At 44.9% G+C, this 24,893-nt stretch overlaps 1 protein-coding gene across 1 annotated transcript; it reads left to right on the top strand.

Annotated features, from left to right (window-relative positions):
- The first annotated feature begins 6,411 nt into the window (after window positions 1-6,411).
- PRPH2 (peripherin 2) lies at window positions 6,412-24,643 on the top strand. The gene is made up of 3 exons (XM_083494730.1): window positions 6,412-7,621; window positions 16,079-16,325; window positions 22,085-24,643. The coding sequence occupies exons 1-3, from the start codon at window positions 7,041-7,043 to the stop codon at window positions 22,316-22,318; spliced, it is 1,062 nt and encodes a 353-aa protein (XP_083350856.1). The 5' UTR covers window positions 6,412-7,040; the 3' UTR covers window positions 22,319-24,643.
- Window positions 24,644-24,893: the final 250 nt, after the last annotated feature.

Here is a 24,893-nt window from a genome sequence, read left to right as displayed (position 1 = left end):
CCAGGGAAAGCTCTGTTCAAGTAGAAGGCCTTTCATAGGTTAGAAAGACACTGCAGCTAGACAACTGACACAGGCAAGCTGATCAGCAGTCCAGTCCTTGCCTCCTACATCAGAACTATTATTGTTAATTATTAAATTTATATACCACCCTTCATTTGAAGATCACAGGGCAGTTTACAACACAAGAATACAAAATGAAAACACAAAATGCATAACATAATAACATAAAAAACAACACAATAACCCCCCCCCATGAACACATTTAAAAGACCTGCTGAAGACCTTCCTTTTCCATCTAGCCTTTTATGTAGAAATTTTTAAAAAATTAGGTCCCATCTACACTCTAGACTTCCCCCCCCCCAAACACCCTGGGAACTGCAGCCTGGTAAGGGTGCATAGGGCAGTCACAGAACTAACATTACCAGAATAGTTTTACAGTCAATCACTCTCCCCAGGGAATTTCTGCAAGAAGAGCAGGGGCTTCCAGCAGCCCCCAGCAAGCCACAGCACTTAGGATTCTGGGGGAAACCATGGCAGCTCAAGGAGGTATGACAATGCCTTGAACTTAGGAAGACTAAACTTCAGGAAGTACTTCCTGATGAAACAATCTGATCAGTAACTGAGCAGATGGCTTTGGAAGGGGAAAGGACTCTCCATTAAGAGATTTATAAGTGGGGGTGGAATGACCACTTACAGAATAGTGGGCTACAATGTAAAAAGCATGTTTTGTTTTTTTAAAGCAAGTTGATTTTTCACTGAAAATAGTAATGTTTCTCTCCACTGCTAAAGTGGTTGTCTGTAATTAAACCTCCCTCACTTAAGAGGAAGTTCCCACCTAAAGCCATATTACGTACAAAATGTTACTTATTTTAATAATTTCTATACCTCTAAGCAGTGCACAAGAGGGATACATTGTACATAGTTAAATCAGTTAAAAGTAACCATATATGTTAGCCATAATTGTTCATATACTCGGAGACTGGCATGTGACGGGTTTTGTCATTCTTTATCCAGGCTCCTTCCTGTATGGTTTTATACCAAGATTGCTCAGTGCACTTCTGTGTCTCTTGCTCACTGTCTTAATGAAGGCAACAGCTTCAAAAGTACACATCACTGGAAATCTACCAATGTAGCTTAGGACACAATGTATTTTTTTAAGTGTTTTTATTGAAAATTTTCAACATAAAACTAATCTAAATTACAAAAATGGTAAGAAAGAAAGAAATGAAAAGGGAGTGAGAGAGAGGAGGGGGGAAATAACTATAAGGGCCCTTTATCACATTTATGAGGGACGTGGGTGGCGCTGTGGGTAAAACCTCAGTGCCTAGGACTTGCCGATCTAATAATAATAATAATAATAATAATAATAATAATAATAATAATAATGTTATTTATACCCCGCCCATCTGGCTGGGCTTCCCCGGCCACTCTGGGCGGCTTCCAAAAGAATATTAAAATACTATAATACATCAAACATTAAAAGCTTCCCGAAACAGGGCTGCCTTCAGGTGTCTTCTAAAAGCCTGGTAGTTGTTGTTCTCTTTGACATCTGGTGGGAGGGTGTTCCACAGGGAAGGCGCCACTACCGAGAAGGCCCTCTGCCTGGTTCCCTGTAACTTGGCTTCTCGCAGTGAGGGAACCGCCAGAAGGCCCTCGGTGCTGGACCTCAGTGTCCGGGTAGAACGATGGGGGTGGAGACGCTCCTTCAGATATACTGGACCAAGGCCGTTTAGGGCTTTAAAGTTCAGCACCAACACTTTGAATTGTGCTTGGAAACGTACTGGGAGCCAATGTAGGTCTTTCAAGACCGGTGTTATGTGGTCTCTGCGGCCGCTCCCAGTCACCAGTCTAGCTGCCGCGTTCTGGATTAGTTGTAGTTTCCGGGTCACCTTCAAAGGTAGCCCCACGTAGAGCGCATTGCAGTAATCCAAGCGGGAGATAACTAGAGCATGCACCACTCTGGCGAGGCAGTCCGCAGGCAGATAGGGTCTCAGCCTGCGTACCAGATGGAGCTGGTAAACAGCTGCCCTGGACACAGATTTGACCTGTGCCTCCGTGGACAGCTGTGAGTCCAAAATGACTCCCAGGCTGCGCACCTGGTCCTTCAGGGGCACAGTTACCCCATTCAGGACCAGGGAATCCTCCACACCTGCCCGCCTCCTGTCCCCCAAAAACAGTACTTCTGTCTTGTCAGGATTCAACCTCAATCTGTTAGCCGCCATCCAACCTCCAACCGCCTCCAGGCACTCACACAGGACCTTCACTGCCTTCACTGGTTCTGATTTGAAAGAGAGGTAGAGCTGGGTATCATCCGCATATTGATGAACACCCAGCCCAAATCCCCTGATGATCTCTCCCAGCGGCTTCATGTAGATGTTGAAAAGCATGGGGGAGAGGACAGAACCCTGAGGCACCCCACAAGTGAGGGCCCAGGGGTCTGAACACTCATCCCCCACCACCACTTTCTGAACACGGCCCAGGAGGAAGGAGCGGAACCACTGTATAACAGTGCCCCCAGCTCCCAGCCCCTCAAGACGGTCCAGAAGGATGTTATGGTCGATGGCAAACGCCGCTGAGAGATCCAGAAGAACTAGGAAACAGCTCTCACCTTTGTCCCTAGCCCACCGGAGATCATCAACCAGTGCGACCAAGGCAGTTTCAGTCCCATGATGAGGCCTGAATCCCGACTGGAAGGGATCCAAATGGTCCACTTCTTCCAGGCGTGCCTGGAGTTGTTCAGCAACCACTTGCTCAATCACCTTGCCCAAGAATGGAAGATTTGAGACTGGGCGATAGTTGGCTATCGTGGCCGCATCTAAAGATTTTTTTTTTAAGAAGCGGTTTAATAACCGCCTCTTTCAGCGGGTCTGGGAAGGCTCCCTCACGGAGGGAAGCATTCACCACCCCACGAAGCCCATTGCCCAGTCCTTCCCGGCTAGCTTTTATAAGCCAGGATGGGCAAGGATCAAGGAGGCAAGTGGTTGGTTTCACTCGTCCAAGCAGCCTGTCCACATCCTCGGGGGTAACAGATTGGAATTGTTCCCACACAACTTGACTAGACAGGACTCTAGCACTCTCCCGCCTTGGCCCTGCTCCCACGGTGGAGTCTACCTCTTCTCGAATCTGAGCGACTTTATCTGCAAAAAACTTTGCAAAGTCATTGCAGGAGATCATGTGGCCCCTACTGGGCCCTGATGGAGCAGGTGGTTCCGCTAAATTGCGAACCACCTGAAAGAGTCTCCTGCTGCTGTTTTCCGCAGATGCAATAGAGGCGGTGAAGAAAGTCTTCTTCGCCGTCGCTATCGCCACTTGGTAGGCTCGACATTGAGCTCTAACCCGTGTCCGGTCAGATTCAGAATGGGTTATCCGCCACTGGCGCTCTAGCCGTCTCAACGATTGTTTCATTGCCCTCAGATCCGTGGAAAACCATGCAATCGGAGAGGGCGCTTTGGAGCCAAACAGTCAATAGCCCTGGTTAACTCCACATTCCAGCGGGCCACCAGGAAATCATCTGAAAGGCCATCAACATGGGATAAAACATCCCCTACCACTCTCTGGAAACCATTTGGATCCATTAAGTGGCGGGGGCGGACCATCTGAATCGGTCCTGCCTCCCTGCAGAGGGGAAGGGTCGCGGAGAAGTCCAGTTGCACCAGGAAGTGATCTGACCATGGCACTTCTTTGGTTTCGCTTTTACTTAGTGTCAGATCACCAACATCCATAGAGGTGAACACCAGGTCTAAGGCATGTCCACGGCTATGAGTTGGGCCAGACTTATTCAGGGACAGCCCCATGGAGGCCATGCTTTCCACGAAGTCCCGAGCGGCCCCTTGTAAGGTCGTGTCGGCATGGATGTTAAAATCCCCTAGGACAACCAAACTAGGTGTCTCCAGGAGGACATCTGCCACAACCTGAAGCAGCTTGGGCAGGGAATCCTTGGTGCAGCGGGGAGGTCGGTACACCAATAGGAATCCTGTACTTCCCCTATTGCCCAACTTCCAGAACATGCACTCAGAGAACTGGGTCTTTCCAACAGGACGCCTGGTGCAAACTAATGACTTCCTAAAAATCACTGCAACCCCCCCTCCCCGCCCACAAGGCCTGGGTTGCTGTGCGTAAGAGAAACCTGGTGGAAAAGCAGCGGCAAGGACGGGCCCATCTGCTTCATCCAACTAGGTCTCTGTCACACATGCCAGGTCAAATCCTCCATCCACAATCAGGTCGTGGATGGCAGAGGTTTTATTCATCATTGACCTGGCATTGCACAGCAACACTTTCAGGTCATGTGGGTTTCCCTTGTTGATTCCAGTATCCTTCCGGTCAGGACCAGACCTGGAGGCAGGGATAGTCCTCAAACAACGACTAAGCCTGCTTCCTCGGTAATGACATGGTCTGGTCTTAGCGTAACTCCTCCTCCTACCCATGATCACTGAGATCGGTTGTCCGAGTGCATCCCCCCCTGTGGAACCTGCCCCAGCCATTTTGTTTGCTGGGACCCACTCCCAGGCATCCCTGACCCCTCCCCTTAAAATCAAATTAAAGCCTATACAAAAAACAAACTAACAGAACAATAAAACTATAAAAACAAAAAACAAAGTTACAAACACAACATAATTAAATTAAACAAATTCCCACACCCAACTAAACACTCACCCCACCCCACACACCCGAGGCCTCCCTGGAGCCCCATAAGCTGCGGAGGTGAGTATGGGGCCCGCCCCCAGGCCCAAGGTGGAGAATGGGCTTGCAGGGGGAGCGGTCCTCCCCACAAACTCACGGCAGAGCGGCGGCAGCAATGTCCCGAGGCCTCCTTGGAGCCTTATATGCTGAGGTGGAGTATGGGGCCCGCCCCCAGGCCCAAGGTGGAAAATGGACTTCAGGGGGAGCAGTCCTCCCCAAGACTCACGGCGGTTGGCGGTTCGAATCCCCGCGGCGGGGTGAGCTCCCGTCGATCGGTCCCAGCTCCTGCCCACCTAGCAGTTCGAAAGCACTCCTAAGTGCAAGTAGATAAATAGGTACCGCTTTATAGCGGGAAGGTAAACGGCGTTTCCGTGCGCTGCGCTGGTGCTGGCTCGCCAGAGCAGCTTCGTCACGCTGGCCACGTGACCCGGAAGTGTCTGCGGACAGCGCTGGCTCCCGGCCTCTTAAGCGAGATGAGCACGCAACCCCAGAGTCAGTCACGACTGGCCTGTATGGGCAGGGGTACCTTTTATCACATTTATATCATATATACTATATCATTTATCCACACAAAGAAAGGTAGACCCTGGGATCCTTTCTACCTGCTGGGACCACCTTCCTCCAGCTATTCCCTTTCTGTGTGTGTGCTTAGAACACAATGTACAAACGAGTGTTCCTACTCACTAATTCCATTTTGGAATAAAAAATCTGAAGACGTGACAGTAACTGGGAAAATACTGTAATTTAGAAACATCTTTTTTATTGAATATCTGTACTTAGAGATCTTAAAAGTTTGTAGCCAAATTTTTTTAGCATGAGTTGATCACATAAATCTTACTGATGTCATGTTTCTTGGTGATATTATTAGCCACTAGATTGTACAGAGGCATGTTCCACAGCTTCTATTTTCTCCCTCTTTCCATGAAGATCTGCGATCAGTCAGAAGGATAGTTCTTCTCGCAATAGTTTGCTTTACAGAATTTGATGCTTTCTCCTGCTGTTTAAAAAGTTACATTTTCATTTTCCTATCATTTTCATTTTGCGTATGTTAGGTGGATTGCAAAGATTTCCAAAAGCATGGGTTAGGGTCTACTGGTAGCCCACATACGTCTTTGTGATAAGTATTTCTTATCTACTAGGGTGAATGCAAGAACAAAGATGAGAGAGTCAACATGACTTACAAATTCTTGCACTGAAAATAAAGAAAATAAGGACTTCCCTTGTATTGGCATGTACGCTAGTAAGAAATTACCTATAGCTGGCACACAGTTCATAATCATACTCATCCACAAATGAGAGTCTTTACAGCAACTGCCATAATGTATTCTGAGTTCTATTTCCACCACCGGAACACCCTGTTGAGGTTCTCAAGGTCCATAAAAGACAGCCTTCTTCCTTAAGCAGTGACGTTGGAGCAGAGATTCCCTGCTTAATCTGTGGGGCAACTACATCCCTGGTGTCACACTGCGCAAAAGGTTTTCTTTCTTAAAGCCTCAAGTTCTACTCCACTGTTGGCCCAGCACGATTAGCCTATAAGCTGCTCACAATATCTTTGGGAATTGTTTTTGGTGAGGATCGAGACAGTTTCTCCCATGCTTTTGAACACTTCCAGCTGTGAAAAGTTAGGGGATGGGTATAACTTGTCATCCACGCTTCCTAAAACATAAATTTTAGTTCTCTTAAAAGGTGACCTTAATTCCACCAAAAAAACCCCACGTAAACCAGAGGGATGTCATTAAAGGTGAGTGGCAGGACAGGATAAGCAGCAACATGGTCTTACTGGCTTGGCGTAATCAAAAAAAATAGCAATGTCTCTGATCCAGTTTTGAATTCAGAGATTGTCGGCTTTTCTCCCAAAAAGAGCCTAGGAATGGGACATCCTTGAAATAACTTGGTTTTCAACTGCAGTGTGCTGTAACATATCATGTGAAAGCACAAATCCACTAACTAGTAAAATGAGGGATTATTTCCATTGCTCATCTGCTGGCAGAGATTTCTCTAAATTGGATCACGCTGATTAGTATTAGAATGACGCATTGTAGATCCAGCTTTAATCATTTGAAACCTTGAAGCTGTTTCTCCTTTGCATGGAAGGGACCACTAGAAATAGTTGCATGTGCTATTTGCCAATAATCCTTTTTTTATTTATTGTGAAATTTGTTGATTCTTGCCCCTTGGAAAACCTACCCACGTTTCTCCTCCTTCAGGCTCGGCAAGATGGAGTGGCCAAACCATGGCTCGGTTAGAGCGACGCCATTTGGAATCCTCAAGGCCTGAATGGTGGCAGATCTTCCTGAAGTTGTTCTCTTTTCCAAAACAGGATTAATTTTTTGTGAAGTCTTGGTGAGCCTAACACAAAGATGGCTGTGATGAAAGTCAAGTTCAACCAGAAGAAAAGAGTAAAACTAGCGCAAGGACTATGGCTCATGAACTGGTTCTCCTTGTTTGCTGGGATCGTTGTCTTCTCTATGGGATTGTTCCTGAAAATTGAGCTCAGGAAACGAAGTGAAGTGATGGACAACTCTGAAAGCCACTTTGTGCCGAATTCCTTGATCTTGGTGGGTCTCCTAGCCTCTGTGTTCAATGGTCTTGCAGGCAAGATCTGTTACGATTCTCTGGATCCTGCTAAATTTGCAAAGTGGAAGCCTATCTTGAAAGTGTACCTAGTGTTGTGTGTGCTCTTTAACCTCTTCATTCTCTTTGTGGTTCTCATTTGCTTTCTGCTGAGGGGTTCTCTGGATAGTACATTAGAACATGGTCTAAAAAATGGCATGAAGTTCTATCGAGATACAGATACTCCAGGAAGGTGCTTCATGAAGAAGACCATCGACATGCTCCAGATTGAGTTCAAATGTTGTGGAAACAATGGTTTTAGAGACTGGTTTGAGATTCAGTGGATCAGCAACCGATACTTGGATTTTGGCTCTAAGGAAGTGAAAGAGTAAGTAGTTAAGTATAACTTATGCTTTAACCCGTGTTTGCATTCCAAGTCCTACTATCGGAATCTCAAATCGTCATCTGAATCCGTTTGGCGCCTCTTGTCTTTTGTGTTTCTTCCTTTGCAAGGGCAGCCGCTCTGCATGCAGAAGGTCCCAGGTTCCATACCTGGCACCCCAAGGTACAGCTAGGAGAGACTGGTGCCTAAAACCCTAGACAGCTGCCAGTCAGTGTAGACTAAATGGAGCTAGATGGATGAAGGATCTCACTCAATATAAGGCAGTTTCCTGTGTTCTAACACAAAAAGCCTTCTTCAGTGTGGTGTGGTGGTTAAGAGCGGTAGTCTTGTAATCTGGGGAACCGGGTTCACTTCCCTGCTCCTCCACATGCAGCTGCTGGGTGACCTGAAGTCTCTCAGCCCCACTCACTCACAGAGTGTTTGTTGTGAGGGAGGAAGGGAAAGGAGAATGTTAGCCACTTTGAGACTCCTTCGGGTAGTGATAAAGCGGGATATCAAATCCAAACTCCTCCTCTTCTTCTTCAACATTCCAGTGTAATTTGTGTTTTGCCAATGTTTTCTAGGTCATTTAGTTTTTAGTTTGTTTTGTTTTAAAAGTTTTATTGTGAATGGCTAGATGCTCAACTAAAACACACACACATGGAATTAGGGTGTTTTATCCCTCAAAGGAAGGGCACTGGCATTTCAAGATGCCAAACCTATTGCTTTGCTGGCTGATTCAATCTCCTAGGTTCATTCATCTCTTTCAGACCTGGTGCTGTAATAAAGTAATTGTGCCAGTTTTGCCCTTAAACGGGTGAGGGAGTAAGGAGGTTCTCCAGCACAAGCCCCACTGAAACGAAGCGATTAACCTGGCTCTTGTTCATTTCAGCAGGGGCTGTGCAGGAGAGCTTCCTGCTTGCACTGAGCCCTAACGTTTGCCTTGACCTCTGTTAAGTCGCTCTGTGGCTATTATTGGCTTTCTTGGCTTATTGAACAGATGGAATCGTAGGGCTCTGCAAAACGGGCATGCCTTCAGAGAGACGCAGCGCCTGTCCCAGTTGATTTTATCAAACCAGCTGGGCAGATTGTCTTTGACGGTTTTGCAGATCTCGCAGTCCTTGTTGTTGCTCCCTTACAGCATGCCTGGACATTGAGATGCTTCGTGGGTTTTGCTTCAGATAGTACGTTTTGCTAGCGATGTTTTTCAAGTACCGCATAATCACTGTACGTGCTATGAAGAGGTCTGGGTAATTTACCGGTGGGAAAACACACACCGAGTAAAATTATAGCCAAGGTAATTTTGCAAAAGAAACCCAACAACATAGCGGCAAGTACTTTCAGCGCTTCTGAATCTCACAAAATAAGCGTCACACATTTACGGCACACAGCACCTTTGGAGGTAAATAGATTGGTGGGATTTCCTAGCATTAAATTCCTCCTCCCACTCGCTGCACTTCTTAATGTGGATCAGGGCACCACATGTTTGCTTTTCTCTCCCCCACATGAGAGTTGTAGTCACCGTCCCACACCACTTTCATGCAGGGACAGAATGTGGATATATCAATCAATCTTTATTACGGTCCAGAGACCCAACAAATCGTTACAAAGCAATGCACAATTCAGACAGCCTACCTCCAGGTTAAACAAGCATTTTGTTCAGACTTAAAGATAGGGATCATTGGTTCTTGCAACCACCGATAAAAACTTCTCCACTGCTAATGTTCTAGCGTTTGTCCGGTCTTCCAATAGGAACCTGACATAGTGAGCCTCTGATTTTCCCGGGAAAGGTACCAGCAAGGGTAATATCAGCTCAGCCCTGGCTTGCTCATATTTCACACAGTGCAGCAAAATATGTTTTATGGAATCGATGTCTTGAGCACATGAGCAAAGTCTGTCCTGGTAGGGAACTCCTCTCAACCTGCCAGAATATACGGATATAGCAGCACTTCCCCTCACTGTTATACACCGCAATCAGCAGAAAAAAAGACACAAACACACACCAGGTTATCAGTTAGCATGGTCTCTGACAACTGGAGAGATTAAAAGAGTTGTCAAAGGCTAATCAGTGAATTGCTGAAAATTTCAGGATTTCATAAAGCTCTTCCAGCTCCTAAGCCGTCCAGCCTGTGGCACAGGAGTGCAGCTCATCACACGAGAAGCCTCTTTTGTTGCAAACCGTGAAAAGGCATCATTCGCTGTGGTGCTTCCCAGAAATGCCCCATTAAAAATAATGGGCTGGGTTCTTTTTCACCCGCAGTGACCAGAGTTAACAGCCCTTTTCTTCTGTGAACTTTTATGTGCCTATATCAAACTTTAGTTTCCATTTAATAACCAAATATTAATCTGTTTCTTTTCGAACATTGTTGGGCATAGCTCACTAGGCACGCAAGCTCCATTCATTTCAATGGAAGTCCTAGAGAAGAAACTCCTTGTGCATTGCGCCTGACAAGACTCTGTAAACCACGGCTGCCACAATACTTTCTCTTTTTTCCAAATCATTTTTATTGATTTTCCAAATTTTAACAAATCAACCACAAATTAAAACAGAATTTATACAAATTTTATGGCTATGGCAATTCTTGTTCACTTTTCATTAAACAAGCATCTTTCTGGGAAGCTGTATCATGTTGCTCAGGAACACCATTAAATACTATAAGATGACAGTAAGGAAGGAATTCATTTCCAACTCAAGTTGGTATTTCCCAAAGCAATCAGTGAACACACATGAATTCCTTCGATGAAAAGAGCCCTGGAATATGATAGGCATTAAGGTACCAATCCAGGCAAAGTTAATGTGTTACAATACAGTTCAATCTATGTCTACTTGGAAGTAAGTCCCATTGGCTTCAGAGGGGCCTGATCCTTGATAAGTGTGGCCTAAATCACGCTGAAATCAGTGGGACAAGCCCATTGCAATTCAATTAATCCCATTACTTTCGGTGGAATTTAAGTATGGCTAATTTTCTTTGAATTGGTCCCTAAATACAAGTGAAAGTGGTAGATGGATGGTGAAGTTACATATACAGTACAGTGGTACCTCGGGTTACATATGCTTTAGGTTACAGACTCTGCTAACCCAGAAATAGTGCTTCAGGTTAAGCACTTTGCTTCAGGATGAGAACAGAAATCGTGCTCCGGTGGCGCGGCAACAGCGGGAGGCCCCATTAGCTCAAGTGGTGCTTCAGGTTAAGAGCAGTTTCTGGTTAAGAACAGACCTCCAGAATGAATTAAGTACTTAGCCCGAGGTACCACTGTATTGGATATGTTCATATTAGTTATATGCTAATGGCTAAGCAATTGCATTTAAGTAATTGTATATTTAAATAATTGTAATTGTTTATCTTAAATGATGACAAATATATATAAATGTAAAATATTATACTCAGGTAGCATACTGAGGTTGTTTTGCTTGGTTTTTGGCAAGTTGCCCTGGAGTTTCTTAAATTTGTTTCTTTGGCTGCGATGGTTATGGCCAGAATTTTATTACCTTTAAGCCACTAGCTATATAATGCTGTTATTAGCATTTTCTGAACTTTGATGCATGCTATGTCAAAAGTTATACTTGTTGAAAAAGTGTGGGGACAGTTTAAGTTGAAATACCCTTTGATATAAATAACTACTTGAGAGAACCTAATGAGATGTTCACCCTTGCCAGCATTAGCTGAAGATTTGTGAGCTTGCTCTTAATCCATCCATAGCAGAAAGGCAGGGCAGGAGGGGGAAAACAAGATTATGCTGTGCTTAAAAACGTGGGTGTGCTGAGAAATATTGAATGCTGGACCTCCTGAGACACAGGTTTGGCCCTCAATCCCAATGGTGAAGTTAGGTGACATAGAAGCTCCTCACCACCCTCATGGGAGTTCACAGAAGGCTCCATTTAGACCCTTAAGAAATAGTCTGGCAGTTGTAGAATAAATGAATAAAATGAAGTTGCACATTTAAGTTTGGAAGCGAGCCCTTTAAAACCGTATCAGCTGCCTAGAAAACCATGGGTGTTTTGTTTGTGATGATGAAAGTGGAGGTCACAACTAGGCTGTTAAGTGTGCAATATGTCAGGGACTGTAAATGGATTCAGGGCTATTTCAGATGAAATGAGGCCATGTCTCAATATCTCCCAAAATTCACAGATGAAAACTAGGGTGGCCATGTGTTCTACTTAAGGGGGAGCAGTCCTTTAGTTGTCAATTTGAAGTGTCCAAATTGGGTTTATAAAGAACCAAGGGAGTAGGACGAGATGGTTGGATAGTGTTCTCGAAGCTACCAGCATGAGTTTGGCCAAACTGCGGGAGGCAGTGGAAGACAGGAGTGCCTGGCATGCTCTGGTCCATGGGGTCACGAAGAGTCGGACACAACAAAACAACTAAACAACAACAACAGCAAAGGGAGTAGGGGTCTTGATATTTGCCCATACTCACAGCAAGTTGCACTAACAGTTTTAAACAGGTCAGATAAAAGTGCAAAAATGGGACAAAATAGGACAGTGATTAACCAGAGACATTGTCCTGGTAAATAGGGACATAAGTAGGATAATGTAATTCTAAGTCCATTTTGGCTTGAAACAGATTCCACTATGTTCAGTAGGGTTTCCTCTTTAGTTAGGGGCTTTAAGATTGTACAAAGTGTGCTTCCCAAATTCGAATCTGCACCTGGCTTTCACGATACCTTTGTGTTTGTACCAATCACAATGGGAATCTATCGGTTCAACATCTCACAGTACCATTCAGGAAAGATGAGAGCATGAGTACAATATATAAAGTCCAATAACTCCTCCATTTCCTCCCTATTCCCCAATGCACATTCTTACGCTTGAATGTTTGGGACCCTTGGCAATAGATTAAGGGCTGGCCCAAGGCTGCCTTGGTTGAAATGTCAGTGGTGACCACCCATCATTACCTGGTCAAGTTGCAAAGTACCAAGCCTGGCCCAGATATTTTGGCAACATCTGATGGAGAAAATCCTAATGGGACCTTTTTCCTGGGAGTAGAAATACAATAATAATAAATTTAATAACTAGCTATTTGCTGCCCTTTCACAATACCCCCCAAACTGCTGCCAGAGGCGGTTGCCTCACTCTGCCTAATGGTAGGGCCAGCCGTGAATAGCTTATGGTTATACTTCTTCTTGAGCCATTAAAACTTGAGCCATAATCACAAATAAAGAGACACTTAATGCTGACCGACAAGTCTCTCCCCCCCTTATCTTCATGAAATAGGAAAGAATAGAAATACAAGGAAAATACACAGATAAAAAAATAAAAACTCACCAGAACAGTAGTTGAACTAGTGGTGCAGACTAGTGTAATGGGTGAGACTTAACATCATCTGCAAGCTTCTCAAAATTAAGGGTATATGAGGAGAAGGTGATAATAGTGGGTGGTAGTCAACTAAGTTTTACTCAGAATAGACCCATTGAAGTTAATGGACCTAGCTTGGTTCTGTTAATTGATTTCAGTGCATCTAAATGCCACCCAGTGTTTTTGCCTTTGCTTTCCTCTCAAAACAACAACTTGGGAACAACCAGGGGAAAGGTGATCTTCATTGCGATGTATCTGTACTGGGATCTCCCCCCCCCCCGAAAAAATATGAAAACGAAACAATCCCTGCTGTGGAGTATGCAGCACAAACAAGAAAAGGGTTGCCATACCCTAACCATCACAAAGTTCAACTGAGCCTCCTCTCAATTAGCAGCCTGTTCCATGTGCCAGCAAGCAGTAAAACAAACAAAGCAGCAATTGGAGGATTCATGCGTTTCTTCCATCACACCCACATTTTAATAACATTTCTCAAGCAGCTGCCTGCTTTCTGTTCTATGTGTCCAGCAGGCCAAAGAAAGCAAGTGGCAGGCAATTTCACGCTCCTACTCTTACGCCAACACACACGTTTCTAAAAAGCCTCTGTTGTACCTGGCTGCCAGCTGCTTCATGTGACTGGCAGGCAGCAAAACAAAGAGAGCAGCACGTGGGTCTAGAAAAACAAGGCAAAATCAGGAAAAGAGGAGGGGGAAACAGCAGCTCTTTAAGACCCCATGGCGTTCTATAGCTTGGTGTCCAAACAACTAACTTATCAATTACTGTTCTGACTTCACTCTTAGGCTAAAAACACTGACAGACAGGAGCAGCCAGGCCATCTCATTTCACATCAACTGCTTAGAAAGGCGCCTGCACATTTTGTCAATAGTTTTATTTCAAGGAGGGCTAGATAATTACTTTAAAATAAATAAGGAAGGAAGGAGGTCCCGCCAGGTTAGCCAATCCCCTGTGCATGCTGAGGAGCACAAGGATCACCCAAAATAAGGGGAAGGTACATTTTCTTCTTGCGAAGAAAACAATTAAGTTTCATTAGAGTTCATCAGGATTTACTGGTAAGGATCTGACAAGGATCTACTAAAGTTTGGGCACTGTTCAGAGTATAAAGATATTTGATTAGTCATGTCCCGGGTTTGTTGCATGAGGGTTTGTTGCATGTTTTATCCACATTCACTGGACACATTCACTGACAATATTTTTGTCATTTACTTTCATTCAGCTCCACCCCTCTGAAATATGATGCATACCCTGAACTCCTCATAGAGTCACTGAGCTTATCAAGGACTTATCACCTTTAGCAGACAAAGGCATGCACACACACAATCTCTCTCTCTCTCTCTCTTTTAATCACTTACAGCAGAAATCTAATCATATCTATTCAGAATATTCAACTCCTATTGAATTCAGTCAGGTGTGCTCCCAGGTAATTGAGGTTAGGGCTTGCGGGTGGTGCTGTGGGTTAAACCACAGAGCCTAGGACTTGCCAATCAGAAGGTCGGCGGCTCGAGTCCCTGTGATGGGGTGACCTCCTGTTGCTTAGTCCCTGCTCCTGCCAACCTTGCAGTTCGAAGGCACGTCAAAGCGCAAGTAGATAAATAGGTACCACTCCGGCAGGAAGGTAAACGGCGTTTCCATGCACTAAACCAGAAGCAGTTTAGTCATGCTGGCCCCATGACCCGGAAGCTGTACGCCGGCTCCCTCGGCCAATAAAGCGAGATGAGCGCCGCAACCCCAGAGTTGGTCACAACTGGACCTAATGGTCAGGGGTCCCTTTACCCGTACCTTATCACAGGCTCAATTTCTCTCCCCTCTCATGGATGGTGCCTCTGCCGGATCTTCAGCAATTCCCTCTCTCCACTGTTGCACTATAATTCTGGGAAGTTCCTCGACCATCGGGGAATTTCCAGGGAGCTCAGGAGGCTGCTGTGGCAAAAAAAAATTTTAAAAAATGGTGGGGACGTCATCTTCTGTAGACCCCCTTCTGCCAGCACTTCTCAGGATCCAGCCATCAGGTTTTATTCAAACCATCAGTTAAATTTGTACAGGAGTAAAAATGATAGCTCTGGATGTACTTTGGTTTTGGATCAGGTTTGAGGGAACTGTGGCCCAGACAGCATGCTCAGGGTTCATGCATGATGGGTGTTGTAGTCCAACAACATCTGGAGGACCACGAGTTTCCCATCCCTGCTTCCCATGTGACATAGGAAGCGGCTTTCCCTCCCATGTATGAGAAAAGGGAGACGGCTTCTTCTGAGATGGCGCTTCCCAGATATTACACAAACACTGATTATAGTAAACTGGAGTATTCTTCTGGCCAATTATTAAATTATCAAACTAGTTGATTAAGCGTTGTGGAATTTGAGTGGCATTTCCCCCTAATTAGTGAGTGGGTGGGAAACAATGGGCTGTTCTCGACTGATCATCTGAAGGAACAGATAAGGTTCTGAGCAGGACATATAGTGGGACCACTTACCCCCTCACCCAGCATCATTGCTGCTTACCTGAGCGAGGTTGGGGCAGGACGGCGAAGAGATCAGTGGTGTGTGGTTGCGCCAGCCACGTCCCACTAGTGGTGCAGCTACACAGCCCTCTCCACCCCAGTCCCATCCAATTAAGCAGCAGTGACACCAGTGTTGGAGGCCAAAATTGCAGTTTCATCCTACTCCAGGTATCACTACTGATTTCAGGTAATAAAGAGCTATCGGATGTGGATATTATTTTGGAAGGGAAAACAGGATGATCATGCACGGTTGGGTGCAGGTTTGAACACACGGAAATCAGTGAGCATTATTAGTTAAGAATCCCCAACTTGACCCAATGATTGCAATGGTCTACGCCTGTCTAAGGCTGCTTCCAGCAGGTGCACAGGTTGCTCAAAGAGCACACCTGGGCCTTTGGAAACAAGAGTTTAACTTAGCAGATTTTGCCCAGAAAGAGTAAATCTAGATTTCAACGAGGGAGGGAAAATATGGGCTGGCATTTCAATACCAACAACATGATGTGGACTCTAGGGAAAAAGTTGCACGCAGGAGCCACAACCTGAGTTTCGATGTGGCACTCTGTGGCCGAGAAACAGTGCACTGAATAGCAGTAGGAATACATTTGGATCCAAATGCTTTGATATTTGTAACTTGCTGTGCTTTGCCTGTTTACAGCCGCATTAAAAGCAACGTGGACGGCAGATACTTGGTGGATGGCGTCCCCTTCAGCTGCTGCAACCCAAGTTCGCCACGACCTTGCATCCAGTACCAGGTCTCTAACAACTCAGCTCACTACAGCTATGACTTTCAAACCGAAGAGCTCAATCTATGGAACCGCGGCTGCAGGGAGGCTCTGCTTAAATACTACAGCAGCATGATGAGCTCCATGGGAATCATTGTCCTCTTTGTCTGGCTCTTTGAGGTAATACATCGTCATAGCAGTTTCGGTGTCTTGCATAGAACCACAGTGAAAGGCCAGCCCTCCACACAGAAGAGCAAGAACGGGTGATGGTACCAAGTGGGGGTACCCCCAACAAAATGGCGTGGTACACAAACCCTCCAACATTTCTCTGATGAAAATAGGGACGTTCTATTCCATAATAATAATTTTACTATTTATACCCCCCACATCTTACGGGGTTGCCCCAGCCCCTCAAGGTGGCTTCCAACATATATGAAAGCATAATAAAACATTAAACATTTTTTTAAAAACCTTCCCTAAAAAAATTAAATATTCCCAGGATTGCCTTGAGACAGCTTGGGGGGGGGGGTCATATAATCCCATACCCTCCAACATTTCTCCAATGAAAATAGGGACATCCTAAGGAAAAGCTGGACATTCCAGGATCAAATCAGAAACTGGGACGGCTTCTCTAAATCAGGGATGCCCCCGGAAAACAGATAGACTTGGAGGGTCTGCATTACACTGCAAAAGGAGGGCCTTCTATTCTGAGCTCCATGCTGTTCAGGGCCTGCAGGGGAGGGGAGACAAGGAAATTTTCCCCTGATCCCACACAAAACCTTCCCAATAGTACTAAAGAGCTCAGGTTTTGGGCTTGCAGCTAGCCCCATCCTGAGTGCTTTACTGTTATATTCTGCAAGTAGGGAGGAACTCTTCCTGAGAGTGGGAGAGAGAGGCCTGTAATGCTATGATCCCATCCTATTTTTTCTTTTCCTTTCTGCCCCCCACCCTAAATCAAGTAAGTAAAAAAACATACTTAACTGACCAATCACACCCCAGATAGCTCAGTTCTGCCCCCCCCCCCGCCCAATTCTTGCCTCCACAACATAAATCCTGGCTCTGCCTACACTCTTTGCCTTCATTTTTAACTTTCTTCTACTTCTGACTTAATAGTTTGTGATGTAAATAAAAAAGGACAATGTTCTTAGCTTAAATTTCTATACAGTGGTACCTTCGGTTACATATGCTTCGGGTTACAGACTCTGCTAACCCAGAAATAGTACCTCAGGTTAAGAACTATGCTTCAGGATGAGAACAGAAATCGTGCTCCGGCAGCGTGGTGGCAGCAGGAGGCCCCATTAGCTAAAGTGGTGCTTCAGGTTAAGAACAGTTTCAGGTTAAGAATGGACTTCCAGAACGAATTAAGTTCTTAACCCGAGGTACCACTGTATTTAGCTGTGTCAACCAGGCAGTGGTCTTCTAGGATGCTCCTCCTTGTTGGTAGAGAAGGCAGGACGACAGATCTTGTGGACTCGTTTAAGAGAAGGAGAGTTTCCTGTCCAGGCTAGATCAGGAAAAGAAAAGGGAACCCTTTAAGCCATCCTTTGCTAACCTGATGACCTCTAGATATTTTGGACTACAACTCCCATTAGCCCTACCTTGGATGTGTTGTCCTGGGCTTATGGAGGTTGTAGTCCAAAATATCTTGAGTGCACCAGGCTGGCAAAGGCTGCTTTAAACCCATTTCAAGGGCAGTCAATGGAAAAACACAGAAAGTAAATGAGCTGCAACAACCCATAAGAAAATATCCAAAATCCATATTAGGGCAGTATGAAAAGGTCAGCAAATAGTGCAAAAGCTTTCAAGTTAAACCAGAGATGTTCATCAGGCTGTTGTTGTTTAGTCGTTTAGTCGTGTCCAACTCTTCGTGACCCCATGGACCAGAGCACGCCAGGCACTCCTGTCTTCCACTGCGTCCCGCAGTTTGGTCAAACTCATGCTGGTAGCTTTGAGAACACCGTCCAACCATCTCGTCCTTTGTCGTCCCCTTCTTCTTGTGCCCTCCATCTTTCCCAACATCAGGGTCTTTTCCAGGGAGTCTTCTCTTCTCATGAGGTGGCCAAAGTATTGGAGCCTCAACTTCACGATCTGTCATTCCAGTGAGCACTCAGGGCTGATTTCCTTAAGAATGGATACGTTTGATCTGTACAAAGAAAAAAACCACATTCATTGCTTTGCCCATTTTTGCCTATGGCTCCACCCACTCTGGCATTCCCAGAAGGGATTGTGGCCCTCAGTCGCAAAAAAAGGTTCCCCATCCCTGCCATAGGGATGATCAGGCATGATCAAGTCTTTTACATGAACGTGGGCAGGGTGGAAGATGACAGAGGCACTCCACTGTGGACTGGCAGCCTCAAGTCACAGCCCACCATGGCAGAAGGGCATCCCAGTAGGTACATTCGTGATATGGCAGGAGGAGTTATCATACACATACAGGCTAGATTCAGATGCCAGGAACATTGCAGATCTAGTCTCAGGATGAGGGGCGGTGGTAAATAGAAGCCTTGAGACCATATTCTCAGACTGGGGTCAAGGGCCATATCCTGCCTAACATAAAGCAGAACCAAACTCAACATTATTTCCTCACTCTGTTAATTTATCTCAGGTTAGTTTACTTCTTTAGCATCAGTTTTGCATTAACGCAGGGTTTCCCAAACTTGGGTCTCCAGCTGTTTTTGGACTACAAGTCCCATCATCCCTAGCTAGCAGGACCAGTAGTCATGGATGATGGGAACTGTAGTCCAAAAAGATGGCTGGATAACCAAGTTGGGGAATCCTGGTCTAACAGAATAAGCCTTCTTAGAACTCTCTTAACTGCCCAGACACTATTGTTCTGAAGCACCATCTTCTTCTCTGATGGTCAGCTTGGGTGACTGACTGCCTAACAGTCTCGAACAGAAATGGGGGCATCCAAAAATAAGGCAGAGGTTTCTATATACCTAGATCTCTAGGTATGCACATTAAGTGACATTTCAAAAAAGAAAAAAACCTCAAAGTGCCCTGACCGGAACTGTGAGCTTCTAGGATTTACAGAGGATTGATGCCGACAGTGACAGAGGGGAACAGTTCAGGACTCAGAAAGAACCGTCAGTGGTCTGCCATTCCCCCGCCCCTCCAGCTCTGCCTGATGCCAGGGTTGGCCCTAGGAGAAAGGACATTGGCCTACTTAAGTCCTTGGCAGGATATAGTAAGTATCTTGCAGCAGGGGATTAGGTTTGGATGAGTGCTATGAGGTTAACCTCCCCCACCCCTGACAGTGCCGTGCTGTGCTATTAGCATAAAAAGGGAAATGAACACTCTCCAGAACTTTATTTCTCATTCATCCATTCACCTCACCACTGTAAAATGCTCATATTCATGGCTGACAGCTGTATAACACAGCAGGAGAAGGCACTGGAATTGGGTGAAGAAGAAGAAGAAAGTGCTCTTCATTCTTTTCCCACTCTAGACACACATAAAAACGACACGAGAAGTCAAAATAGAACTACAAGAAGCACTCCTCTTACCCAGTGGCGGCATTCTCTCGGGTTCCACTTCTTATTTTTGAAATTCAAAGTTGAGGGCTTTGCAGCAAGGTGACATAATTGCAGGAGACACAAGCAGGCCAGCCAGGACGTGCAAGAGGGACCTGGTTTCTCTCAGGCTTGCAAGCAAATCCGGCTGTGTTCTTAAAATGGCCACTCTGGACTGCGAGTGGCCATTTTAAATGTTTCATGTTTGCATTTTGCTTTGTATTGGTCAAATCCAACCATAGAACTGCCCCACCCCACCTGGTAACTCTAACACACATCCATTACATTTTAATCTTCAACAAATAATAGTAATCTGCCGCATAGCTTAATGTGAATGCTTAAATTTTACAATCTGGGAGAGGAGTGGGTGTATTCTAAATAACAACAACAACAACAACAACAACAATAATAATAATAATAATTTATTATGTATACCCCGCCCATCTGGCTGGGTTTCCCCAGCCACTCTGGGCGGCTTCCAACAGAACACTAAAATGCAATAACCTATTAAACATTAAAAGCTTCCCTAAACAGGGCTGCCTTCAGATGTCTTCTAAACATGGAACTCCAACTTCCACCATCCCTTGAGGGGAGTTATAATGCTACAACATCTGAAAGCCTACGGGTCCCCAACTCCTGTCCTTGACCAGATAACCAGACACTTGATTGTAAAATGTCAAGAGTTCTGGTTGATGGAAGTGACAGAAGTATAACATTTTCACTGAACTTCTACCACTTGCATTCTGAGATTTTGCAATGCAAGGGCTGTAGGAGACTCCTCAGGTGACATCTAGCAGGACTAGCCCACCTATGAGGCAAGGTGGGGCAGCCGCCTCAGGCAGCATGGTCCACAGGGGCAGCTGATTCCAAAGTCAATCTTTGTTCCCCTCTTCTACATGCTGTTGATCCCCCCTCAAGCCTTCTTTTCTGGTGGGACATGGGGTGCCATTTCCGGGTCCACCTCAGGTGCCAAAATGTCTACTATCTAGACTAACCACCACCATGCCCACAAAGAGCTTTCAACGTACCTGAAAATCTCTGTTGAGATCTCCTCTGCCAGTTCAGAGGAAGTTTATAACCACAAACATCTACTAGAGTAAAATTATCCCTGCAGGACTTGAAGAAGAAGAAGAAGAAGAGTTTGGATTTGATATCCCGCCTTTCACTCCCTTTAAGGAGTCTCAAAGCGGCTAACATTCTCCTTTCCCTTCCTCCCCCACAACAAACACTCTGTGAGGTGAGTGGGGCTGAGAGACTTCAAAGAAGTGTGACTAGCCCAAGGTCACCCAGCAGCTGCATGTGGAGGAGCGGAGACGCGAACCCGATTCCCCAGATTACGAGACTACCGCTCTTAACCACTACACCACACTGGCCCCCTTGGAAGTTATTGAAGGCAAAAACATGTTTCTTCCCTGCATATGGTTGAACAATTCAAGCACCAGATATGCTACACTTTTTCCAGGATCTAAACAGGGATGGGGAACGTGCCAGTTGAACTTGCCAGTGTAAGTTCTGCCAGCTTCCACTACTTAGGGTTGCTCTGTCCATCCTGTGGTTCTTTGGATCCAGGGATGGGGAACCTGTGGATCTCCAGATGTTGTTGGGTCTCACTGGGGCTGACGGGAATTGGAGTCCAACAACATCTGGGATGGTCACGGGTCCAGAGCAATCCTAAATATAGGAAACTTGCAGAATTTACACCAGCTTCAGTTAAACTTGCATAAGCTTACCCCTGTTTCAAAATCCATTCAGGAGAAGGCCTACTGCAGAGGGGAAACAATCCTTTTAAATAGTGTTTAACTTACCCTGCTGCTGGGCTGCCAGGTTGTGTGACTGAGTTGAAAGAGATTTGGAATATGTAATCATAATAACTTATTATTTATACCCCGCCCATCCGGCTGGGTTTCCCCAGCCACTCTGGGTGGCTCCCAACAGAATATTAATAATAATTTTTAAAAAGCAACAAAACATCAAACATGAAAAGCTTCCCTAAGCAGGGCTGCCTTCAGATGTCTTCTAAAAGCCAGATAGTTGTTTATTTCCTTGACATCTCATGGGAAGGTGCTCCACAGGACAGGCGCCACTACCAAGAAGGCCCTCTGCCTGGTTCCCTGTAACCTCACTTCTCGCAGTGAGGGAACCGCGAGAAGATGCTTCTCCCATTGCCCCACTCTGCCCCCACTGTGATCGTGGAATGACTCCCCCCCCCATTTTACTTACACCAGCTAAACCCCAATTTGAAAACCTTTTTATTTGGACAAGACTTCCCAGATTTCAGCTGTTCTTCTGATTTCCAGGTTTTGAAAGGCACACTTTATACTGTTTCGTTGTCTGAATGGCCTTTTGCGGATCACTTTGACATACTTGGATATGAAGGGATTTACACATTCTTTAAATAAAGGCATTTAAATTCTGTTTCCCAACCAGATGTCGGTGATGATAGGGTTGAGGCTGTTGCATACTTCCCTGGAGAGCATTGCCAATCCAGAAGATCCAGAATGTGAGAGCGAAGGATGGGTGCTGGAGAAGAGCCTGAAAGACACTTTCAAATCCACCCTGGAAAATTTAAAAAATATTGGTAAGATGAACCAAGTGGATGCAGGCGCAGAAGGGGCAGAAGGCGATGGCGCAAAAACCCAAGCTGTCTCAACCGTCAGTTGAGTTTATTGGCTGAAAAGACTGTTACCAAAGACTGAGATTTGTGAATATTCGGTTTTTAAAAAGGTACAAGCTGTCGCAGCTATATATATGTATATATGCATGCACAAAACATACACTTTTTACATACGGAGAGAACAGTATAAAGCACTTTGTGGATAATAAAAGCATCCTTACAGTAGACAGCCAAAACCACTTCTATGGAAAATGCTATAACGTGAAGTTTAAAGCAGATATTTTCTAGGGTAATTCTATTTTTGAGGCAAGTGATATTTCATAAGAAATTCGGTGTGAATAAGTGGTCGACACTATCTTGTGTTTCGCGTCCCATCACCGGAAACCGAATGGGGAAGTTTAAAGCTAATTATTTTTGTACTTAAGTTTACAAATATATTTGTGAAAAAACAATATACTTTTCTGGGGGGGTAGTCAAAGCACTGCTCTGGATGTTCTTGCTAGAGCAAAAGAATATTCAGTTGTCCAAGTAATGGAAAGACATAGAGAATGGTATGAGTTCATAATAGCCTCTAATTTTTTGGATAAACGCAGGTGTTGTTTGAAGTTGTTACTGAAAGGACTACCTTCTGCCATGTTCACATGATGCGCAAAAACAGAGAGTAAAATTGTACTGGATTTCTGTGCACTGAACACGAACTTGACATTTGATAAAAATAAGATCACACTAGTTTGAACAGCAGATAAGCTATAGCCCAAGCTGCCAGCGCTTGCTCAGGTGCTGTGATGCCAATACGTCATTCATTCATTTGGTAGGTATTTCTGTATCTCAACCACCTCAGAGTTTTAGGCTCACTTTGTTTTAACATACACACCAACTACAATAAATCGGACGTGAGAATTCTGCTGTTTCCTGGGAAGCAATCGTGGCAACCAACTTGTAGCGGTTTGGTTGTCAAAGGAAAAATATTGCCACAAATCAGCACTTAGGTGTGAGCCTTTCCCCCTCCTATTAATAGGCACAAGCTAATAATCGGAGCAAGTTCATCGTTTTTATTCAACAAACTGGATGCAATGCAGAAAAAGTTGGATTTTCTGCAGCTTACATAAGACATCATTGGCTCAATGACCTCGTTGGCTCAGTGCACTGTGAATCCAAACACGTTATTCTGCATGACTGTATATTACTTTTAGTGTTATTCTAAAAGTGGTGATCAGATAGCAAATACTTTTTAAATTTTAGAAGCTGGAATGAAGCATGGGAAAGAGCTTGCTGTGTAAAGAGATTTTTATCTTTGTTCTATATGAAGTTTTATTTCATTATTTGTACATACATGCATGTATTTGCCAGGCAAGCCTTTCCTGAGTGAAAGCAAAAAGCAGTTAACTAGCTTCAGCAGATTCCTAGGTGCTGTGAACAATTGTGGTTGGACCTGGTACTTTGTCCAAAAGACTTGACCATCTTCAGTAAGTGACAGAAGAAAGGGATGGGTGATTGAGAAGAGATTTTGAGTAGTGTACATGTGTGTGAACTTGTGGTAATAAAAAAGTGGGGTATGGTAGTTCAAGGAAGGTCGTTCTGGAAAAAGAGAAGCTCAGAAGGGACTTGCAGAAGAATGCATAGATAGCTTATGAAGCTGCCTTAGCCCAAGTCAGACCAAACGGTCCATCTAGGCTGGTGCTGGCGACAGCTCTCTAAGGCCTTTCCCAGCTTTTGTTATCTGTGCTCCTTTTAACTGGACATGTTGAGGACCAATGGGGATCTTCTGTGTGCATGGACACTTGACAAGAGAGAGTGCAAGGAGCCATAAGAGAAGGTGACCTCTGCTAGGTATGGCCACAAGCCGCATAAGGGGGAGACCTCTGAAAGAAGGACCATGAGACTGAAGCTGTTATGAAGTGAAAAAGGAGGCCAGGGTAGAAACTGAAGCACAGGAGTGATGTGATCACAGAGAAAGGAGCACCAATGTAAAGGAATCATACGGGAGAGATACAGCAAGTGGGGAATGTCAACAAGGAGTAGGTTACAGAAGTATCCTTAAGTCATGACGGGAGTACAGCCAAGGTTTTTAGCAGCAGGCATCAAAAGAAGAACGAAAAATAACATAGCGAAATTGACTTGTGAGGTGGTGTGTTGTTTGATAAGAGATTGAGTGTTGGGGGGAGGGGGCCTCATTTAATTTCATTGTACACAGGTTGTACAATGACAATAAAGGTATTGTTATTATTATTATTAAGAAGAAGAAGCAGAACTTGGCGATGATTAAGGGTTTGCTGACTGCTTAGGTTCCAGAAGAGGACAAAAGGAAGGGTTCAATGGCAACCTTCATGAAATTCTAGGCAAATTGGCGTGTGTGTGTGTGTGTGTGTGTGTGTGTGTGTGTGGTTTTAGTAGTATGCCATTGTCGCACACAATTCATCATCAGCGAGGTCGCATGTACAGTTTTTACTCTTTTTCCAAATGAAGAAGTTAGTTAAATTCAGCATATTCCCAGTTTCCAAATCCATTCTTGATATTTGCAAATGTTTAGAACATTATCATGAACCTTAGTACGAACCTCTTAAAAGAATTCTGCACTTCAGCTTTTGAAACGCAGTTTTTGAAACAGTGAAATATGGATGG

This window comes from Podarcis liolepis (assembly GCF_965112155.1).
Source record: "Podarcis liolepis genome assembly, chromosome: 3".
NCBI classification, from domain to species: Eukaryota; Metazoa; Chordata; class Lepidosauria; order Squamata; family Lacertidae; genus Podarcis; species Podarcis liolepis.
Note: the sequence above shows the minus strand (reverse complement) of the source record. Positions and strands in the feature narration are given on the sequence as shown.